The sequence below is a fragment of the Podarcis gaigeae genome, assembly GCF_964106915.1.
Source record: "Podarcis gaigeae genome assembly, chromosome: 8".
NCBI lineage: Eukaryota > Metazoa > Chordata > Lepidosauria > Squamata > Lacertidae > Podarcis > Podarcis gaigeae.
Window position 1 is genome coordinate 50,798,075 of NC_139684.1, and position 21,958 is coordinate 50,820,032.

General features: G+C 43.8%; 1 protein-coding gene across 2 annotated transcripts in view; it reads left to right on the forward strand.

Moving 5' to 3' along the window:
- SMPD3 (sphingomyelin phosphodiesterase 3) overlaps positions 1–21,958 on the forward strand; it is an 86,911-nt gene that overhangs the window by 28,404 nt on the left and 36,549 nt on the right. For both annotated transcript variants that reach the window (XM_083749917.1, XM_083749918.1), the window contains exon 2: positions 17,554–19,177. In XM_083749917.1, coding sequence (XP_083606043.1) covers positions 17,831–19,177 — 1,347 coding nt within the window. In that variant the 5' untranslated portion in view covers positions 17,554–17,830. The remainder of the gene's footprint in view (positions 1–17,553; positions 19,178–21,958) is intronic.

A 21,958-nucleotide genomic window follows, 5' to 3' on the forward strand; every position in this document is an offset into this window, starting at 1 on the left:
GGAGGAGGACCAGGCAAACAGCTGCTTCATTTGCTGACCTTCAATGAGTGCTCACTTCGCCAGGCTCAGCATCTCAAAAGTGGGGTTGGAAATGGCACTTTGCTTGGAAGAATCAGTTGTGGATCCTCTCCAGCCTCTTGGGCAAAAAATGGACACTGACCAAATGCAATGGCACTTAGTTTCACACCATTTGCCTGTTATTTTCATGATGTACTAGATGTCAAACTTCAGCTGATTAACTTCAGCTGATGTTCTTAAAATACATATACAGTGGTACCTCAGGTTAAGTACTTAATTTGTTCCGTAGGTCTGTACTTAACCTGAAACTGTTCTTAACCTGAAGCACCACTTTAGCTAATGAGGCCTCCTCCTGCTGCCGTGTGGCCAGAGCACAATTTCTGTTCTCATCCTGAAGCAAAGTTCTTAACCTGAAGCACTATTTCTGGGTTAGCGGAGTCTGTAACCTGAAGTGTATGTAACCTGAAACATATGTAACCTGAGGTACCACTGTAAACTGAAATTTGTTACCAATAATTTACTTTCACTCTTGCCAGCTTTTTTCTGCATTTTAGATTGCAACCTCCTGGGGCAAGGACCTGTTGGGGCTTTTTTTGGTTCTGAACTGCTGTTAAGCACCTAATACCTTGGTGAAGCTGTATACATAAACAGTAAACAGATAAAGGTGCCAATCCGAGGCATACGTAAATGAAAATGAATTCCTTAAAAATGGCAATCCATTCATATACATCCATGTGTTTCTGACTGGAGTGGCAGAAATTATGAAAGCTTCCCCAAACTTTTATTAACAGTATTTTCCCCATTACATTCTCAAATCTATCTTATGAAGGCTAAAAAGTTGTGATTCTAAGGTTGCAGTCCTATATCCACTTATCTGGGAGGAATCTACATATTTCAGAGTATACACATATAAGATTTCAAGACTTTGAAGTAGATCCTACAATAAACCACACCAGATTCTTATGACAATTTCCAAAAGGGTAATGTGTTAGCCTGCTGCAGCCAAAACAATACAAGATCTTATGACACCTTAAACATTAACTGATTTATTGAGTCCATGAAAGTTTATGCCACAATAAACCTGCAACTCTTTATAGCGCTGTAAGTTTTGCTGCTTGGGGAAGACTCGTCACTGCCTATTGATCTGCTGTTGAATTTGTTTAGAGGTAGTCAACATAAAAAGAAGCCTGCAGCTGGATCAGGCCAGAGCTGATCTAGTCCAGAATCCTGTTCTCACAGTCACCAACCAGATCATAGAATCGTAGAGTTGGAAGGGCCCCCAAGGGTCATCTAGTCCAACTCCCTTCAATGTAGGAATCTCAACACAAAGTCCCCCATCCAGTTTGAAACCATACTGGACCCTGCTTAGCTTTGCAAATGTGCCAGCAGTTTTACTGCTGCCCACAAGTAGGACCTATGTGCAATAGCACACATTTCATTGATGATTCCCACCATCTGGTGTTTGGAGACCTGCTACCTCTGACAGTGGAGGGAGAACATAGTCATCATGGCAAGTGGCCATTAATAGCATTATCCTCCATGAAATTGATCTATTCCTCCTTTAAAGCCATCCAAGCTGCTGGTCATCACTACATCTCTTGAGAGTGAATGCCGGAGCTTAACTATGCACCATGAGAACAAGCCACTTTGCATGCCAAGTGAGGAGCATCCATGAAATCTCTGTGCTGAAGTCACTGTAGTTGCCTGAATTGCTCTGTGTGTTTCTCCAGCAAGCCTCTTTCATAACACTCCCATCACAGCTCTTGATGAACAACATTCACCCAGTGATTATGATGGGGAACTTGCATTATGAAATGGTAATGCCGGGAAGCATCCTTTGGTATTCAAGCTGAAATTCAAAGCAGAGGTCTCCTTGATTCTTGAAAACAAACATCATTGAGATGCATGTGGGTCTCCTGCTCCTCCTACAGAACCCATCCCCCGATCAAGGTTGGCTTGCTATCCAGAGGACATTTAATATCCAGCTCAAGGCAAAGAGACCTATTGCCAGAAACGACATACTAAGGTTATTATGACTGACATCCAGATGCAAAGCGACCTGATGGAGAAGGCAGCGCTCTTGCTTTGCCAGCTCCACTTCCATATGAAAAGTGGATGCAGTGAGCTGTAATTGCATAGGTGCAGGTAGATGAATAGAATGTTAATGGGCTGAGGCTGAGGGTGGGTGGAATACAAAGCTGCTGCTACAGAAAGCAGGCATTCAAATGCAGTAGAGCAAGAGGATCTCAGGAAGGCGACGGGGCTCTGCAAACACTCACGTTCCGCTTTTCCATCAGGGAAATATGTGCGCAACTAGTGCTTCCAAGGTGGCCTGTGGCAAATGACAGGATAGCACTTGCTGGAGAAAGTGGATAGAGAAAATTTTTCTCCCTCTCCTGTAATGCTAGAACTCAAGGCTGCCAATGGAGGTGAACACTGGATGATTCAGGACAGGCAAAAGGAAGAACTTGGTCACACAGTTAAACGATGGAATTGGCCACCACAAGATGCAGTGATGGCCACTAGCATAGATGGCTTTAAAATTCATGGAGGATAAGGCTTCAAGTCAGGGTGTCCTTTTGGACATCCGACAGAGCGGAATGTTGCAAAGTTCAGGACAGATAAAATAAAGTACTTATCCACACAATGCGTAGTTAAATTATGGAACTTGCTCAGACAAGAGATAGCCCCCCAACTTGGATCGCTTTAAGAGGGTGATCCATGCAGTATCCTGCTTCCAAACCATTTAGGACTTTATAATAACCGGCACCTTAATTTGTGCCTAGAAGGGAACTAAAATAGGGCTACCATAAATCCGGAATTTCCTGGACATTCAGACATCGGGTGAAAATCGCTGAAATGTCTGGGAAAATCCAGACATTTGACAACCCATGTCAGAAGTGTAGATTTCCTTAAAAATAGCTCAAAAACCTTTGTGTCCGGATTTTCGCTTCTTGAAATAAGCTGGCCCTAACTAAAAGTCAGTGTAACTTGCATACAACACTTTGAATAAATGTACTGTGATTAGTGTTACTTGCAGGTGTTTCACTTGTGCCTGTGCTCACGCGCAGGGTGTGTATATTTTCCCCCCATTTGCAATCCAAAACAGGCACAAAATCAGGAGGTTTTCTTCAAGCCCCTAGAGAGTGGCTGTATGCGATTGGTGGGCAGTTTTGTAGTTCACAAGGTGTTCTATTCCTTGCTATCATGATGATGACAGTAATGTATTTTAATGTTAACTGGGCTCTGTCGATTAATCAAAATAAGACACCAGCTTTGCCCTCATACTTACAATCTATGAGCCAAACTAGACATGACACACAGTCCTGTCTCTCTTACCCCAGACAGTTATTATATATACTGTATACGAGAAAAGCAGCCTAGGAGGCTGCAGTGAGGACTAGAAAAGCTGGAGGTGGAGAAAGAGGCTGCTTAACATAGTAACAAAAGAAGATACCATGTACAGTGGTACCTCAGGTTACATACGCTTCAGGTTACAGACTCCGCTAACCCAGGAATAGTACCTCGGGTTAAGAACTTTATCTCAGGATGAGAACAGAAATTTCACAGCGGCAGCGGGCGGCCCCATTAGCTAAAGTGGTACCTCAGGTTAAGAACAGTTTCAGGTTAAGAACGGGGCTCCAGAACGAATTAGGTTCTTAACCCGAGGTACCACTGTATTGAGTCAACCCATTGGTCCTTCTAGCTTAGTTTGTCAAGGGCAGTTTTCTTCCTCTCTCAAAGTTATGCTTGTGGCCATTCAGTGGGGATTAATTCTATGATATCAATTTTTGTGTCTTGTGAATGGGTCTGTATGGAGCAGGGACGGGGGCACAGATTATAAACCAGGAAATGGCCTCTCCTCCCCAAGAGACAGGAAGCTGCTCCTCTTCCCCAAGAGGGGGTCCTTACAGGGTTCTTAACAAAATGTGTGTCTTAAACTTGTGCATTAAACATCCTTTGTCCCTGGAGAGTTGTGTAGTGGATGAATAATGCCTGTCCCAAAGTGAGATATAGACTAAGCACTGCTTTAATCACACACATTAATCTCACACCTAGCCCATGTTCAGCAGCTCAGATAAATGACTCACAGCAGATTAAATTTGCAGATAAGCAGGTAGATGAAGATGGGTTTACCTAGTCTTTGCCCCCACCATGAGATCATATTTTGTAGCTTGGCCTTCTCCCCCCAACCTTGTACCCTCCAGATGTTTTGACCTGTCATTCCTATCAAGAACAGCCAGCACAGCTGGAAATATGAATGTCAGTCTTCTCCCGGCAGATTTTTTCTAATATCAATCTCGCCCTTTAATCTAGGAGAGAAGCAAGCTCCCCCCCCCCCACTTTCTGGTTCTGCTAAAAATACAGACAGTTCTTGTTTATTATAGGTATAATATTAAATACTAATACATTCCATGTTTGTTAAAGGAACCAGCATATAAACAGATGCATACAACAATGCATATCACTGTATAAAAATGTGTAGGTATGAATATATGTATAAAATTATGCCATAGGAATATACTGCTGCCTGGGGTATGACTATTTTACGCATATAACACACTTTTTCAGATACCGTAGTTTCGCATACAATTTGTTGGTTTTTTTAAAAAAAAAACCTGCACGAGTGGCGTTCATACGTAGGCGCTCAATGCAAGGGGCAGGACAATGCAAGTAAAACTCATTCAAGTCAGAACCAGCCAATCTGTTTTTAAAGGATGGCCTCCAACTTGGATGACTTCAAAAGATGAATTAATCGTGAAGACTATTGGTGGCTACTAGCCATGGTGGCTATGCTTTGTCTCCACCATCAGAGGCAGTAATGGGCTTCCCCCAAGCACTTGGTTGGCTGCTGTGAGAACAGGATACTGGACTAGATGGGCCAAATCGCTCATTAAAAGTCTCCTAAATCCCCATGTTGCTCCCAAGACAAGCCAAATTTGCTTTCATGCAATCAAAGCTGGAACCTTGTTCTTTGAAATAGCCCTCTGCGCTATAGAGGTTTGGTACTATACAAGCAAAAACTGTCTAAGTTGCTTGGTCCTAAGTGGGTGATAAGGGCAGTTATACAGCATGTACTTTTTCAAGCCTTGAACCCCGTGATATTTGTTTTAAAATATACTCCTGGCAATGAAGGCCCTTTGCCTGCATTTTCAAAGCTACTCTCTCTTGCTTATGAAGTCAGGCCTCGTTATGAGCCTCACAGGGATGGCATATCAGTAGATGAGTTAGTAAGAAGACAGTGCAAAATTCATTTCTATTAAAGCTTCCCCCCCCTCTGTGGCAAGCCCTTAAGCCTCCCTGTTGCTTCAGCATTCCAAATTAGGGTCTGAAAGCAATTCAAGGGGGGAAGATTTTAATCTGAATTCTACACTGCAAGATAATCAGCGGTTAAAGTGCTGAAAGAGCGATATTAAGGCTGATGTTCCCTCCTCATCCCAACTAAACTTTCCTTTTCTTTTTTGCATCTTAGTGTTTCATCACACCCTGCTGATACCAGATAGAGGGGCTGTTTATTTTTTTAGTTTTTTGGAGTGGGTAGGAGTTGCTATGGAGACCAGTCTTGAGTGACGTCCCCTGCAGAATTACTCAGTGGGCTGTGTGATTTAATTGAAGTCATCAAGCTTGGAAAGCACTGCATTTAGGCCCCATTACATTTATTGGTTGCTAATCAGTTTTCTGGGCAAATTAGACACCACTTCTCTCCACCCACCACAAGTCTAATCAGGCAAGTATCTGTGGCTGGATCAGGATCTGTGCTCAGGGACCTGGTGCTTCTTCTTTTAAAAGTGCAGATTGGATTGTGCAGACAGGAAAGGCAATTCCATACTTATGGGTCACTACAGAACTGAGATGAAATGCCATCCCACCCATTTTCACAGCCCCAACCTGAAATCCCAAAGAGCTGCTGCCAGGCCGCGTAAGACAATACTAGGTTGGGTGGACCAATGTCTTGACTCAGTGGTCCATGCTTGAATGGGAGACCATTGCCTTTACTTCCTTGCTGAAAGAGTCATGGCTCAGTGATAGAGCATCTGCTCTGTGTGGAGATGGTCCCAGGTTCAATCCCCAACATGTCCAGGTAGGACCGATGGAGACGCCTGCCTGAAACCTTGGAGAGCTACTACTAGTCAGTGTAGGAATGAAAGCTGAGGGATCAGTTGTGGAGGAGCTGAGGAAACCTTCCAGCTCTATGATTCTATGACTCCCCCCCCTCAAGGATTTCCCCTAAGTTATTTGGGGATTTTCTGTGCCTAGCTGTAGGTCTTCCCTTGAGCCATGGGGGAGTTTGTCCCAGATCTTCTGTGCTGAAGTGGATCGGTCTCCCAGGCAACAGCTGAACTGCTGTACTATCAAACACTCATCCCTGTTGCCAGCAGTCATTTAAGTCTACAGAACAATGACAATGCATACCTTTGAGCCATTAAAAGGCACCATGCAGCCCACAAAGCAGGAAAGGAGGAGGAGAGCACTGCTGGATCAGACCAAAGGTCCATCTAGCCAAGTGTTCTGGTCAAGCAGGTGCCTCAGAAGCTCACAGGCTAGACATGATATAATGATTATCATCCTATCCAGTTCCTTCTCCTGTAAAAGCATAGGAAGCCGCATTTTAACAGGCCAGATCATTGGTCCACTAACTCGCGTATTTTGCTCCCCCTACATTTTGCCTCTGGCTCTGCCCACCACTGGCACCCCCACCCCAGAAGCTTACCCTTGAGGGAATGAGGTCCTTGGGCTGGAAGAATAATTTGCCATCCCCGCCCTACATACCACTCCTTGTAGCTGTAGCCTCCTAACCTACTTCGCAGGGTTGTGAGGATCAAATGAGGAAGGAAAGTACTGGCACACTTGGTAGGGACATGGGGGAGGGCCTTCTTGGTGGCTGCTCCCAAACTTTGGAGCTCCCTTCCTAGAGAAGCTAGACTGGCTCCTTCCTTGCATTTCCACCAACTGGTGAAGACGTGCTTGTTCCAACAGGCTTTGGGGAATTGACTGCTTTCAAAGGAAGGAGTTTTAATAGTGCTGTGGTGTTTTTATTATATGTATTTTAATAGATATGTGTTTATATTTTTAAAAATTATATTAGGGTTTAATTACTTTTTAATGATTTTCTCCTTCATGCTTTTAGCTTTTTGTATTTTATCTGTGATTTGTATTTTTACACGTAAGCTGCCTTGAGTCCCCGTCAGGGGAAAAGGCAGCATCTGTTAATGCCCCAGCCAAGGCCCACCTCCAATGTCTGATGCAATTTTGGCATGACCACCACCATCTTTAATTACTATTTTTTTTTCTGGCCCAGTCCCTAAGAAGTTTCAAGAGGTATTAGTTAGCATGAAGAATCAAGCAGGGGTAATATATATACAAAAGAACTTCTTTTAAGCAAGCTTGCATTATTTCTGTTTTAAACTGTTCTTAACATTGTGTTTTCAATTGCTGTAAGCCTGCCCTGGGATCCTAGGGTGAAGGGCAACTACTAATTTTGATAAGGGTAATGATAATAGTCTTCTCCAGTCCCTCACTGATATGCACCCAGGTAAAATTCTAGATCATTATCAAAGGTAGAAATCTCCTTGTACTCTGGAACCTATTGATAATTAAGCACATTAGGCTCCCCATTATACTCTTGTACACCTCATTAAACACTTCACAAGCAAGGCATCTGGGGATACAAAATCTCGCTGATCAGGGTGGAATTAAGGAAAGTGTTATTGCCATGTTACTTTCCCTTAGCATCCGACCCCCTAAGAAAACTAATCATGTTTGAGTTCTACAACAACCACCATCCTTCTATCAACAATGCTGGCCTCAGATGTTTGCTCAATGTGCATTTAATTCAGTTCAATTTCTAAAAAAGCACTCTTTCTGTCAGGACCGAGAGCCCTCTTAGAATCCATGGACTTGTGAGGAAAGTGCAGAGCTGGTCTTTACCCTGACATCCCTTCCTCTTTTGCTGCCATTGACCCAGAGCACCAACGCAAACATCCCTTCTGCCTCCATGCAGATCAGTTAAACAAAATGCCCACAGAGATGAGATTTATTGAAGTATAAATTAAATTACAACAGCTGCTATGAAGCAGAAGACTTAACCAGACCCAACAGTGTTTTGCAAAAACAGCCAGTTCCATTGCTCCTCTATAAACAAGGCTCTGTGTGGATTCACTTGCCTGTCCTACTGATCCCCTGTGCCAAATAAGGACATGAAGGTGAGATTTGTCTACTTTCAAAATATTTAACAGAGTGGGTGGATGAGGCTTTCCTCACATGCTGCCCAGTATCCAATCTGCAGTTATATCTGTGGATCTATATCTATCTTTGCGTATGTGTGTGTACACACACACACACACACACACACACACACAAACACTATTGTCATGATCTAGTTTAATAGAGCATACATACTTGTGTGCCACCAGAGGTCTTGTCATTTGTGACATGGTGGCAAGCTCCAATTTTCCACTATTTATTATTATTATTATTATTTTGCTAGCTAAGGGGACTCTTGGCACAGTGCATTCTGCTGGGCCCCTTTCCTGGTGCTCCGCTAGGTGAGTTCCATTTAAATTTTCCATGACATCTCTAATCCAATGCTACTGTAGGGCATTTAAATGGTGGCTGTCTGACACCAAGTCCTGGGCAGCAGTGGGTGGGTGGGGGTAACACCATTACAAATCTTTCTCCCTTCCTCTCATCTTCAACTGTGCGCTTATATTCCACCTTTTCTCTGAGGAGTTCAATGTGACATACATGGCTCTCTCCCTCCCCATTATTTTCTCACACCAACCCGATGAGACAGGTAGAGCTGAGAGATGGTGATTGGCCCAAGGTCATCTACTGAATGCCATGGCCAAATAGGGAGCTGAACCCTGGCCTCCTAGACCAATGCTCCAACCATTATGCCACATTATCTCTTTGTGATCAGATGAGAATTGAGGGTCCTTCTCCCCTGCTGTCTTTCCCACACTCAAATCGTTGCATAAGGAATTCCCTCTTCGTCTTCTTATTCACATGGATGTAGGTTGTCTCAGTGTATGCAAAAAACATCGACCTCGGCTGCCCTGAGAGGCTGGTGGAATTATTTCACACACTGGAAGGGGGTTAGTGTGCTCGTGTGCGAAAGGAAAACATCTTTGATTGGGCTTTTGTGGTTGTTGTTGTTTTTATCAGGACATGTGGAGTCCAGAGAAAAGCAGTTCCTCAAAAGGCCTCACCACAGATTTCACTCTCCCATTGTGGCTTCTGCAGATCACATGCACAGCTCCGTGTTTTACTTAAAAAGAGATTGCTTTCTTTCCACTGGGACAGTTTAGCACAGAAGAAAAAAGGAATGTAAACATCTCTATTTTACGCTAAATAAACCTTCTGTGCTGCCCCTAGCAAAAAAATAAATAAAAATACTGCAGAGATTCATGATCTGGCCCTCCTGGCTGTGATGGCAAAGAATATCTTGTGGTCACAAGGCGTCATGAGGAACTGTTTGGCCTCTCTGTGCAAGCAGCCGAAGGAAATAGTGAATGGTTATTTGCTTTGCAATGTATATCCCACTTTCTCTGGTTAAAACAACAAGATGCAATGTTTAGCTTTTAAATGGAATAATCCAAAGCTCTAGTATGAAGTAGGAACCCCATCAAAAGAAAGAAATGCTCAGCCTCTACTAGATGGTTTTCTTCTTCCCCTGCCTTCCACTATGCTATACTGTTTTTTTAAAAAAATGTAAAACTTGAAAGCTTCATTATCATCAGATTCACCCGCCATCGTAAGGAGAGTCTGTCAATTAACCCTGGTTCTCTGAGAGATAATGTCATCAGTTCTACTCTGAAAAATGGCCTGGAGCTGTCCTCCCTACTCCCATTCTCATTCCTCTTCCACTATATAACTGGGGTCAAGTTTCTTCAAACTGAATCTGCCAGACATTTCTCAGGTTCAAGGCCCACTGCTGATCTGATTCCTAACACCACTGTAAAAGAGGGATAGGGAATCTGTGCTCACCCCAGCAATGTTGTCAGACTACAATTCCCATCATCCCTGACCATTAGCCATGCTGGCGTAAGCTAAGGACAAAAATGTCTTCAGGGTCCCTGCTGTTCCATCTATGCTGTAAGAAACATGCTGGGCTTGAAGTGGTCTTGAGAGAAAGAGACATTCGCTGAAAACAGCCCAGGCGTGCTGACAGCCAAAAGAGGAACTGAATCCAGCTTGACAAAGTAAAAATCTAATGAACCACTGGCCCGAAGAGGTTTGTGTTCATAGTCGCATTGCTTGGCCAAAAAACGCTTGCGTTTGAAATGTCCCCAGTGCGTGTATAAATAGGTCCAGAGCATGAAGCTCTGAGTTTCATTTAATACTGGACATGTGGCTCAGCCTTCCTGGCTTCATTCCATTCAGCAAAGAATGATTCGACTATTTGGGGATTTTCGTTTAGAGATGAGCCTGGCAGCAGCAATCCATGGGAGAGCATCTCCTGCAACTTTATGAACACATATTTGAAATACATTTTTATAGCAGCACTCAATTAAATTGACAGCTTGTTTACCGTCGACTCTGGTAGCTTATGGGCTGCCCGAGTGGCATATTTGGAGAGGGTTGGAAATTGTTTGATTTAGCTCTTAAGGGCTGAAAGGAAAGGAGTAAACTCTGAGAGCAAAGTAGTGTTTGATAGCTTCCACCCTTCTTCCCTGGCGTGACAGTAAGTGAGCGGCAAGGTAGGCAACCAGGCAGTCTTGGCTATGATGGCCCCAACTAAGTTTAACCTGGATCAGGCAGTATATTGGGTCATTTGGTAAATATAGCTCAACATAGGAAGCTGCCTTATACTGAGTCAGACCCTTGGTCCATCTCACTAAGTAGTGTCTACACTGATCGGCTGTGCCTCTAAGGCAGGCACTGTTCTCAGCCTTACCTGAAGATGCCAAGGGTTGAACATAGGACTTTCTGCATGTAATACAGATGCCCTTCAACTGAGCTAAGGCTGTCAGCCCACATTTTTTTTCCTCTGGGGAAGGTGGGAAGAGGTGAGAGAGATTTCCAAGACTTCGTTCCTTCATCAAAGGCACACAGGAAGTGAAACTAGGCCCCCACCATCGCCCAAGAACCAAAATGGGGGGATTTGTTCACGTCAAGCATTTAAGGAACACCTGATACACATATAAAGCACATCACTTCCCCCGAAGAACTCGGGACACTGTAGTTTGTTAAGGGTGCTGGGAATTGTAGCTCTGTGAGGGGAAATTACAGTTCCCAGGACTCTTTGGAGAAGGTTTCGTGCTTTAAAAGTGTGTTGAACGTTCTTTCAGTGCTCTAAGTAATATCTATTTGTTTAAAGAATGGGTCAACTGCCTGCCATTTGAAAATATTGTGGTGGTGTACAAAAAAAAAGAAATAAAAACAAAACACAAAGTTAAAACAGTAAAAAAAATATTAAATCCATCAATATAACCAAACAAGAACAATATCCAACAATGCTCATAGCGGCTTACAACAAAGGAAACAGGAACACATTTCAAGCAGCACAAAAACATAATAGCGTAACAATAAAATAGCAAATACAAGAACACAAAAAACACATTTCAGTACTGTAAATATAAAAGGTTACTTCAGATTACTTAAGCAACATGCAGCATCCAAAAGCTTAAAGATAAAACAGAAACAGGTAAAAACATAGAAGAAACAATCATTAAGCTGAGATATAAATTTAATAAACAATGTAATCTATTTCTATTTAAATTATAGTAATTTGAAAATTTGCACCTATGCATATACACTAGCCTATGCAATATTTTCTGCTGTTTTGGGTGGCCAATGAGCAAGTAGATACCCTGAAACATCTGGAGGGCCACACAGGTTCCCGACTTCATGGTTGGCTAGGAATCATGTTCTCCTCCCACAGAAATCTCCTTGTCTCAGTCCTCCTGAGATCTGAAATTGTGCCCTAGATTGGGGGTGGGGGTTTAAAACAGCCCCAAGAAATCTCATTTTTTTGCCACATCACCCAATACTGAGCCAAGCCATCCAGTACAGAAACTAAGATTGTAACCAAAAGTCAGACTCTTTTGGGAATGCTTTGATCTCTATTCTACCCTAAAAGCTTTTCTCAAAGGGATAGTTATGGATCTTTTTAATGTGGAGGGAATAACCCTGGGAACTGTCTTTGGCTGCTGTGGCTTATCTTATGTGGGTAGTTTAAAATAAAAATAAAGAGTGGGAAAGGGAACCTAGCTATTACATGCAAATCAAAGCTCTTATATTGCATTCAACTATTCCCACTGGAAGCACATGCCGTCGTTTTGCAAGGGGTGCATGATGAGTCTCTTCTCCATTTGGTATCTCCACACCCTGAAGGACCGTATGTTGTTTACCCCAGAGACCAATTACCCCTGGTCTGCTGGGTAATTACACAATCAGGCTGGGGTTTCTTCAAAGCATGCTAAGTACCCAGTGGACTGCTGAGAGTTCTTCATGGTTGTTCCATTCTCTTGGATAATTATGGGATTGGGCACAGAGCTCATGTTACCTTGGTACACTGGACCAAGAAGGCTACATTTAGTTCAATTTCATTACTGCATCCCTCTGTCATCTCTAAAATTCAAATCTACCATTCCCAGACCCTTTGGCATTATTTCTTAAGATGAATCTATATTTTAATTGTTTTTTGTTTTTTTAAAGCACCCATAGGTCTCAACAGTCTACCAAGCAGAGCCAGGTGTAAATCCCATGCAGGACCCTTCCAGGTGACCTATAATAGGAATATAAGAATAATTTATTATTTATACCCTGCCCATCCAGCTGGGTTTCCCCAGCCACTCTGGGTGGCTCCCAACAGAATATTAAAAACACGATAAAACATACAAAAACTTCCCTAAACAGGGTTGCCTTCAGATGTCTTCTAAAAGTCAGATGGTTGTTTATTTCCTTGACATCTGATGGGAGGACATTCCACAAGGCAGGCACCATTACTGAGAAGGCCCTCTGCCTGGTTCTTATTCATTGAGCATTTGCAGTCTCGTGCCCAGCATTACTTAGGCATTCTAAGAAACCAAAAACAACACAATTTTGAAATCATTAGTTAAAATCCGTGCAGGTTTGAAAGGTTCAGTCTGGCACCTTGGTTCAAAATGGCTCCAAACTGTAACCAAACCTAAATGAAAACCTGCTCCTTGATCTCAGGAACCATCATGCTGCATTTGGCTAGGCTATCTTCAGATGCAGAGTGAACGGACAAACAAACAACTTTCCAAACTATTGCAGGGTTACAGTCAACTAACTTCTAGTTGGAGTAGACCCAACAAAATAAATGGACCTAAATTAGTTGTAGTCATTAAGTTCCAAGTAAAGTCTTGGTTGAATACAACCCCTAGTAGATTCATCCTGAATTACTTGCACAGAGTTTAGATTATATCTGGTATTTACTGGTGCCCACAGTTAGAATTAAAAACAGAGGCATATTCTTAGCCTTGTGAGTTTGTTCCGCAGTCCTTTAACGCCAGTGTCCCCTCCTGGTTATTCCAAGGGGGTCTTCATTTCCACAGCCAAATTTAAAAGGGGAGGGGGGACATTTTTGTTGCCATCATTAAACTGCTGGGGATCAGAAATAAACTGATGCTGATAGACTGTAGGAAGATCCCAACCTACCTTCTGCTCTTCCCTAAGGTACACGCCTGCACAACAACCCAGTGAGGTAGGGTTCAGCTGAGTGTAGCTAAGATTAATCAATAAGCTTTGAGGTTGGGTAGGGATTGAAATTTAGTCCAAGTGGAACACTCCATCTGTCACAACCAGTGCCGGGTTTACGTATAAGCTAAACAAGCTATAGCTTAGGGCCCCACTCTCTTGGGGGGGGGGGGCCAAAAAAAATTAAATGAAAAAAACCTGGGTGTACATTTCCAAAATATAAGATAAAAAACAAATCACTTTGATAAAATACATATTTTGTTATGTGCAAAGGGCTTTAGATACCTATTAGGTCCATATATTACCATATAGCATATATTCAACATACAAAAAACAGCGACAATTTGTTGTTGGCAAAGGACAGCTGGACATATAAAGGGCCCCATTACCTTCAGTAGCTTAGGGCCTCATCAAACCTAAATCTGGCCCTGGTCACAACATGTGGTTTGTGGAGCAAGATGTGCTGGACTGTGCTGTGCCACATCAGAACAGCCCCCCCTTGTAAAATATAAATGAAGCTATCTTCCCAACCTACGTTCATTTTCTACTTGTGGGGAGTGTTTTGTGTTGCTTGCCAGATTGGCTTTTTCATCCTCCACAGCAAACTGCTGTTTTGCTCCACTGAGTTTTGGTTTAACTTCTTAGAGAAACTTGTCTTAACACACATTCTCATTCAATAGCATTTAAAGCTGTTTGCAAACACATTAATTTCCAAAGTCAGGCACATAATAGCTTCTGAGCGATGAACCACAGGCAGAAGCTCAATTAGTGGCATTACATTCCTTAGCCATTGGCCGTAGCAAATTTAGAAATATACAAATGTATAAACCACGTCACAGCAGATTTGGCCAATTTGTTACGCAATTAAACAACCCACACACCATATAAAAAAACATAATCCTATGCATTTCTGCTCAGAAAGAAGCATTCCTGAATTTCGTGAGACTTACTTCTAGGTAAGTGTCTGCATAGGGTTGCAGCCGCAGACATTTCCCTCCCCCAAACAACTAAATGTTTCCAGTGCAATCCTAGACATGTCTTACTCAGAAGTAAGTCCCATTCAGTTCAGTGGGATCTCCTCCCCGTTAAGTGTACATAGAACTTACATCAGCCACAGACAGGATAGCCAATGGCCAAGGGTGACGGGGATTGTACTCCAAAAACATCTAGAGGGCCACAGGTTCCTCACCCTGACACCTGAGGCTTCCAGGGGCCAGATTCGGCCCTCAATGCCTCTCTATCCATCCCTTGTGATTCTCCCCAGGCCACATCCCCCGCCCCCGGGCCTTGCTTTGCAGCCTCCATCTTTTGCTTGAACTGTGGTCGTTCCTCTTGCTCTCGCCTGGATGGAGGATGCTGCAGTCTGTGTGTGTAGAAATCAACACCTGGCTTTTGTGTTTCTGTACAAAGGTAACTCCACCCACTTTTCTCTCTGGCCCCACCCTCCACTGGCACACAGCCCCCATTTGGGGAATGTGTTGTGTGCTCTGCAATGCAACTTGCATCCATGTCAATGGCCGGAAGACCCTCAAGTACTGCTTGATTTACCTTGTTCTGCACAAAGAGAATTATCACGATCGTACATTTTACAGTTCCAGGGGGGGGGGGCATTTTCACCAGCACTTCACAATGTCTCAGGACCTCAGTATATGCTGCTTCCTGGAATTATGCCTCTTTCCATCCTTTTCTTGTCCAGTCCCTAGATTTCTCTGCTGTTTCAAGCCTGATTAGCTTAAGTGATAAAATGCAAGACACACATAATGCTGTCTAGGAAGAACCTGCAGATAACTGGCAAGTTGCCTTTGCTAAGAGGTAGGCAGACCTGAGATAAGAAGCAGTGGTGGCTCAAGCGGAGATGGTGAGAGAAAGAGATTATAAAATTCCCTCCAAGCTGCCAATGCAGTCTGACCACCACACTTTTAAAAATTTGAGGCAAAGGTTATGCACAATAAGAACTCTGTGGCCAGAGTAGAACCTGGAAAACCTGAGATCAAGTCCCCACTAAGCCCACACGAAGCTCACTGGGTGACCAGTTTTTCACCTTGAGTATCTCAGCCTAAACCTACCTCAAAGTGTTGCTGTGAGGATAAATAGGAAGGAGAAAACCTCAGAGTGGGGTGCAGTTTCATCTCCTCCTGCTTGCCATTGCTTGCATACCCAAGGTGACAGTCAGCAATAGCAAGGCATGGCAGACTCGGTCCCAGGGGGCTGTGGAGGTAGGCAGGGGGCACGTTCTTAGGGCCATGGGCCTCAGCAAGTGCCTGATGATGCCCAACCCTGTGCTGGCCTGGGACTTGCTGATTTATTTGTTATCACATTTCCATCCCACCTAAGAAGCTGCACTGGACAGAAGGAAAGGAGAGAGAAACCATGTAAAGATGTAACCGTTTCAGAGATTTCAAAGTTCCAAGGACATGCTCTGATCAGGATACAGCTCACAGTTCCTTTCAGGAATTCTCTGCTTCATCCCACAACTATATCTGGTGGTAGATCAGGAACCCAGACAAATCTGTAACTCTTGACCACAAGCTTAAAGCAAAGATCCAGGTCTCTTGGATCTCCTGTGGAGCAGCCCCTCTGCCTCCTTTTCCAAACTGACTTCTGGAAGAGTAGGTTACTGAGTATGCTTCACTATTGTGGAGAGAAGGGCAGGAGGGGCTCTGTTGCTTTTGCAGTGTCTTCTCTTCTTAATCATGGGAATAACAGCATGGGTTATCTTTGCACTCATTGGCCAAAACACAAGAAGGCAGAATGAGGTGTGCTACTTTGCATGGACTTGGGTAGAATACTGCCTACATGTTTTCCTTTATACCTCTATAAAAGCTTACATTTTTTCGTGAAAGCTGAATGTTCAGGGAGAGGTATGAAATATTATTGAGGAGGTCAGGACCGCACAGGACCTTTATGCCTGCAGCCCTCACTTTGTATGGTTTAGTGCAGGTTTAGTTGGGCCAGGAGGCTGTTTGAGAAAGTGCCCTTGTCGCCCGTCAGAATATGGCTGCCATAGGGTGTGTGGCAAGATACATTTCTAAAAATGCAGAAAAAGAGGTAAAGGTAAAGGTAAAGGTACCCCTGCCCATACGGGCCAGTCTTGACAGACTCTGGGGTTGTGCGCCCATCTCAAGAGGCCAGGGGCCAGCGCTGTCCGGAGACACTTCCGGGTCATGTGGCCAGCGTGACATCGCTGCTCTGGCGAGCCAGAGCCGCACACGGAAACGCTGTTTACCTTCCCGCTGGTAAGCGGTCCCTATTTATCTACTTGCACCCGGAGGTGCTTTCGAACTGCTAGGTTGGCAGGCGCTGGGACCGAGCAGCAGGAGCGCTCCCCGCCGCAGGGATTCGAATCGCCGACCTTTCGATCGGCAAGTCCTAGGTCCTGAGGCTTTAACCCACAGCGCCACCTGCGTCCCGCAGAAAAAGAGACAGGGCCACAAAAAGTTGTGAGCATGCCTCCCCACCCAATCCTTGGGGAAAAGGCATCTCTTTCAACCACCATCACACTCACTCTCTGAGAAAAGTGCTTTGCATTGCTCCTCTGTCCAAAACTGGTGGGAGGGTGGGTGTCCAGTGAAGTGTGGGGATGCCTGAGGGTGCATGTGCAATGGAGGAGAGGCTGAACCAGTGTAAACAGGTACTTGGCAGGAAGAACAAAGAGTTACTCATGCATTGTGGATTTTTGAAGAGATACTTACTGAGACCTTTTGCAGGTGCCATAGGAGATGCCGGTGGCCAGACTGGTGTGTGGAGGTATCACCCTGGAACCCTTGGTTGACTGTTTGTGGGGAATATTACAGCTTTATAATTCTGATAGCTCTTCCCTTCAGTGGACACCTCTGAACATGAGCATTCTTGTTCTTTTTGTCTTCGCAGGTGAACTTCTGCCATGGCTTCTTGTGATGAGCAATGATACACTCTGAAGTCTACAGAGACCAAACATCCAAAGGAATGGTTGCTTCGCTTCCTTCTCACTGTCGCGAAATGAAATGGTGTTCCTAAGGTGATAACTGCTTCTTGCAGTCTAGAAGACACAACTTCGCTAGGACATTTTGTTTTTATTTGTTTTGTCTGCAAACGCACATTCTGATGGCTGGCGGGCGGTGATGACACCATGTAGAAGGTCCTGAAGGGGTGTCCTAACTGAGTTGCAATGGTTTTATACACTTCCCCATTTCCAAACGGCTTTCTGTCAGCACTGCACTCTTTCTCCTGGGGCTTGATCTTCCCATGTTATTGGCTTGGAGACAGGCTTATAGCCTCCTTTGTGCCTACCACCTATGAGAAGCGCCAAAGGGGAGATGATCCATGCTACTTCCATGCTCTGTGCATCATCATCACCACTCCAATTTACCTGGCGCTGCTGGTGGTCTCTCTGCCTTTTGCCCTGATTGGCTTCCTGCTCTGGTCCCCTCTCCAGTCTGCCAGGCGACCGTACGTCTACTCTAGGCTGCAAGACAAGAGCCAGATCCATGGAAGCACCTTGCTCACGGAGTGGAAGGCCGCCAGCAATGGGAAAAGCTTCTGCTTTGGCAGTGCCAATGTCTGCCTGCTCCCAGACTCCTTGGCAAGATTGAACAATGTTTTCAACACACAGGCCCGTGCTAAGGAGGTCGGGCGACGGATACGGAATGGGGCTAGCAGGCCACAGATCAAAATCTACATTGATTCCCCCACAAACACATCCATCAGCGCAGCAAGCTTCAGCAGCCTGGTCTCTCCTCAGGGTGGAGATAGTAATAACCGTGCAGTCAATGTGGGCATCAAGAGGACAACCTCGATGGAGTACAAAGGGGACAACTCCGGCTCGAACAACAGCGAAGATGGTAGAGATGGCAAAGCTGGAGGAGATACCAATGAGGGCGAAGACGGCAACACGTGCATTGTGCGCATAGGTGGAGAGGACAATGGGCACATTTCAGACCTGGAAGCGGATGGCACTGGTGGCCAAGTCAACAACAGCAAGGGCCCAGCAGACCGATCACCAGAATCTGAAGCCGAGAGCCTAAAAGGCCAGACGCCGAACCATAAGCAGAAAGAGGGGGATTCTGGGAGCCTAGATAGCTACACTGCCTCGCGAGAGTCCCTAGTGAAGGTGCGTGCCGCAGACGGCCCTGTGGACCAGAGCACTGTCAACAGCAAGCTCCTTTACAAGGCCTCACTGATGAAGAAGACCTCCTTGAGAAAAAAGAGAAACACAGACGAGCTCTTTGACCACGAGATCTCCGCTTTCTTCCCTGCCAATTTGGACTTCCTGTGCTTGCAGGAAGTGTTTGACAAAAGGGCGGCTGAGAAATTGAAAGAGGAGCTCCACCATTACTTTGAATACATTCTGTACGATGTTGGGGTCTACAGCTGCCATGGCTGCTGTACCTTTAAGTTTGTGAACAGTGGCCTGCTTTTTGCCAGCCGCTATCCAGTTATGGATGCTGCTTATCACTGTTATCCCAATGGAAAAGGAACAGACGCCTTGTCTTCTAAGGGGGCCCTGTTTCTCAAGGTAGGTCTCTTTCTATATAAACTGATTCAGGGACCTTCTGGTCTGCAAGCAGGAAAAGTGCATATATGTGTGTGTACTTTGCATGTCTGGGCCACTATGCAAATACAAAATTTGTGGTGTGCAATAAAGAACCCCCTGCTTCGTTGGAACATAGAAAGCTGCCTTATACCGAGTCAGACCATTGGTCCATCTAACACAGCATCAAAATGAATGGGACCTGTCCCAAGTCCTGGGAGTGGCCCTTATCCATTTTGATATGGCCTGCAAATGAGAACATCCTTATGGGCCATGATTTTGGATCTTCTCTTCTCTAGCTCTTTGATATAATTTCTTCACCATTTTGTGTGCAAAGAACTTTACAATCCTTAGCTCAGTGAATTTTGCAGCCCTGGGGAGGTGGGTCGTGGTGGCTCCCACATGGAGAGCTGAGTGTTCTTTAGGCAACCCTTGCCAAGATGCTTGCCAGAATTGCCTTGCTAATTGGCAACAGTAATCATTTTGCTTTTATTATCTAATCTTTTTGCATTTCATTGGCCACTAAGCTCACTCCCTTACATCCCCAGCAACCACACAGACAGATAGATGCTTGCTAACTGAGGATGACACGCCATGCATCTCATGAAGTGGAAACTTCCATTGTGATCTTTTTTCTTTTTTATCTGGATTTTTAATACAGAGACAAAACACACACACATCCCACCCACCCCTTCCCTCCACCCCCCAGTTGTACAACTTTCATACAAATCTCGACATATAACTAAATACCTGGTGACTCACCCCTTCCACCCTTTTTCTGGTTTCTTTATTTATCTATTAAATCACGTATTCCAAATTTTTAATCTTTGAATTTCTTCCTTTGTTAAATTCTATTAACTCCTATTCTGCTGGATTAACTCAAGACCTGCTAGGTTATTTCCTTGTTTATACTGGTTCTTAAAATATCCAATAAACATTTCCCAATCCTTGTATTCTTTATCTTCCTTTTCTCTTACCCTATTCGTTATGCCTGCCAATTCAGCATATTCAAGCATTTTAAACTGCCACTCTTCCTTGGTGGGTACCGTATTCATTCTCCACCTTTGTGCCAATAAGATTCTAGCCTCAGTGGTGGCACATAAAAAAAATTTGTTTTTTGTTTTTTAGGGACTTCTGTTGTTACCATTCCCAAAAGGAATGTCTTGGACTTTTTGGGAAGTTTTTTTTTTTAAAAAAATATCTTTTTTAATTCATTGTAAATTAATTCTCAGAATTCCCTGATTACTTTACAGGACCACCACATGTGGAAAAAGGGTCCCTCTAACTTCATTGCATTTTCAGCATTTACCTTTTTCTTTTTAAAAACATTTTCACTAGTTTGGTAGGTGTTAAATAACATCTGTGGGTCATTTTCATCATATTTTCCTTTAACGTATAACACACCATAAAAATGATATTTACTGTCCATAAATTCTTTAAATTTCTTATAATATCCTGCTGACTGACCATCTGGCCCTGGGGATTTTCCTGTCTTAATTTGACTTAGTTCCCTTTGCATTTCCATCATTGATATTGGAGTATTTAATATCTTTGCATTTTCTTCTGATATTTGTCCAATTTACATCCTTCCAAATACTCCAATATCAATTCTGCATTTTCTTGCTCCTTCTTACAAAAGTCAATGTAGAAATTAACAAATTTGTTTCTTATCTCTTTTTGATTGATTATGGAGGTTCCATTTTTTAGCGGACTATGGATTATCCTTTTTTTTCTTTTTCTTCTTCAGTTGCCAGGCCAATAACTTCCCTGGTTTATTTTGCAAATTCAAATCTTTTTTGTTTCATCGCTTTAATTTTCCTTTCTATATCTTGGTTAATTAGCATAGAGTATTGTGCTTGTAATATTTAATTCCTTGTAATAGGGTGGTGCTGTGGTCAAACCACAGAGCCTAGGGCTTGCCGATCAGAAGGTCAGCAGTTCGAATCCCTGCGACGGGGTGAGCTCCCGTTGCTTGGTCCCTGCTCCTGTCAACCTAGCAGTTCAAAAGCACAAAGTGTAAGTAGATAAATAGGTACCACTCTGGCGGGAAGGTAAATGGCGTTTCCGTGCACTGCTCTGGTTCGCCAGAAGCGGCTTAGTCATGCTGGCCACATGACCTGGAAGCTGTCTGCAGACAAACGTCGGCTCCCTCGGCCATTAAAGTGAGATGAGCGCCGCAACCCCAGAGTTGTCCACAACTGGACTTAACGGTCAGGGGTCCCTTTGTTCTTGCTATGGAACGAAACACAGCCCTGCCCAGGAGATGGATGTTTTAGGAACATAGGGAACCATTACATTGGACCATTGGCCCATCTAGCTCTGTATTGTCTACATTGACAGGTAGGAACTCAGACAATGATCACTTCCAGCCTACCCAAGGATTGAACCTGGGCCCTCCTGCATGCAAAATCCTTTATCACTGAGCTACACTCCCTCCCCATTCAGGTTTATGTTGGCAAAATTCCACACACATATCCTTTCATTTAGGCCTTTCCCAGCTCTAATTGCCCAGTTGAACTGCTTAGTAGTTGCCTTTTTTAAAAGTTTCTTGAGCATTTTGACTTTCTGCTATATGGGATATTTTTAGTTGATATTATTCATAGTTATTTGCATCAATGTATTATTTAGAGTTTTGACTTTTTTAATGCAAATGGTGTTGAGATTTTTTAAAAATAGTAAATTGATTAAATAAATAAATAAATAGTCCAGAATGTGTGAATTAGGGCAACTTGCTTCAAAGTGCAGACTGAACAAAATTCTGAGTGG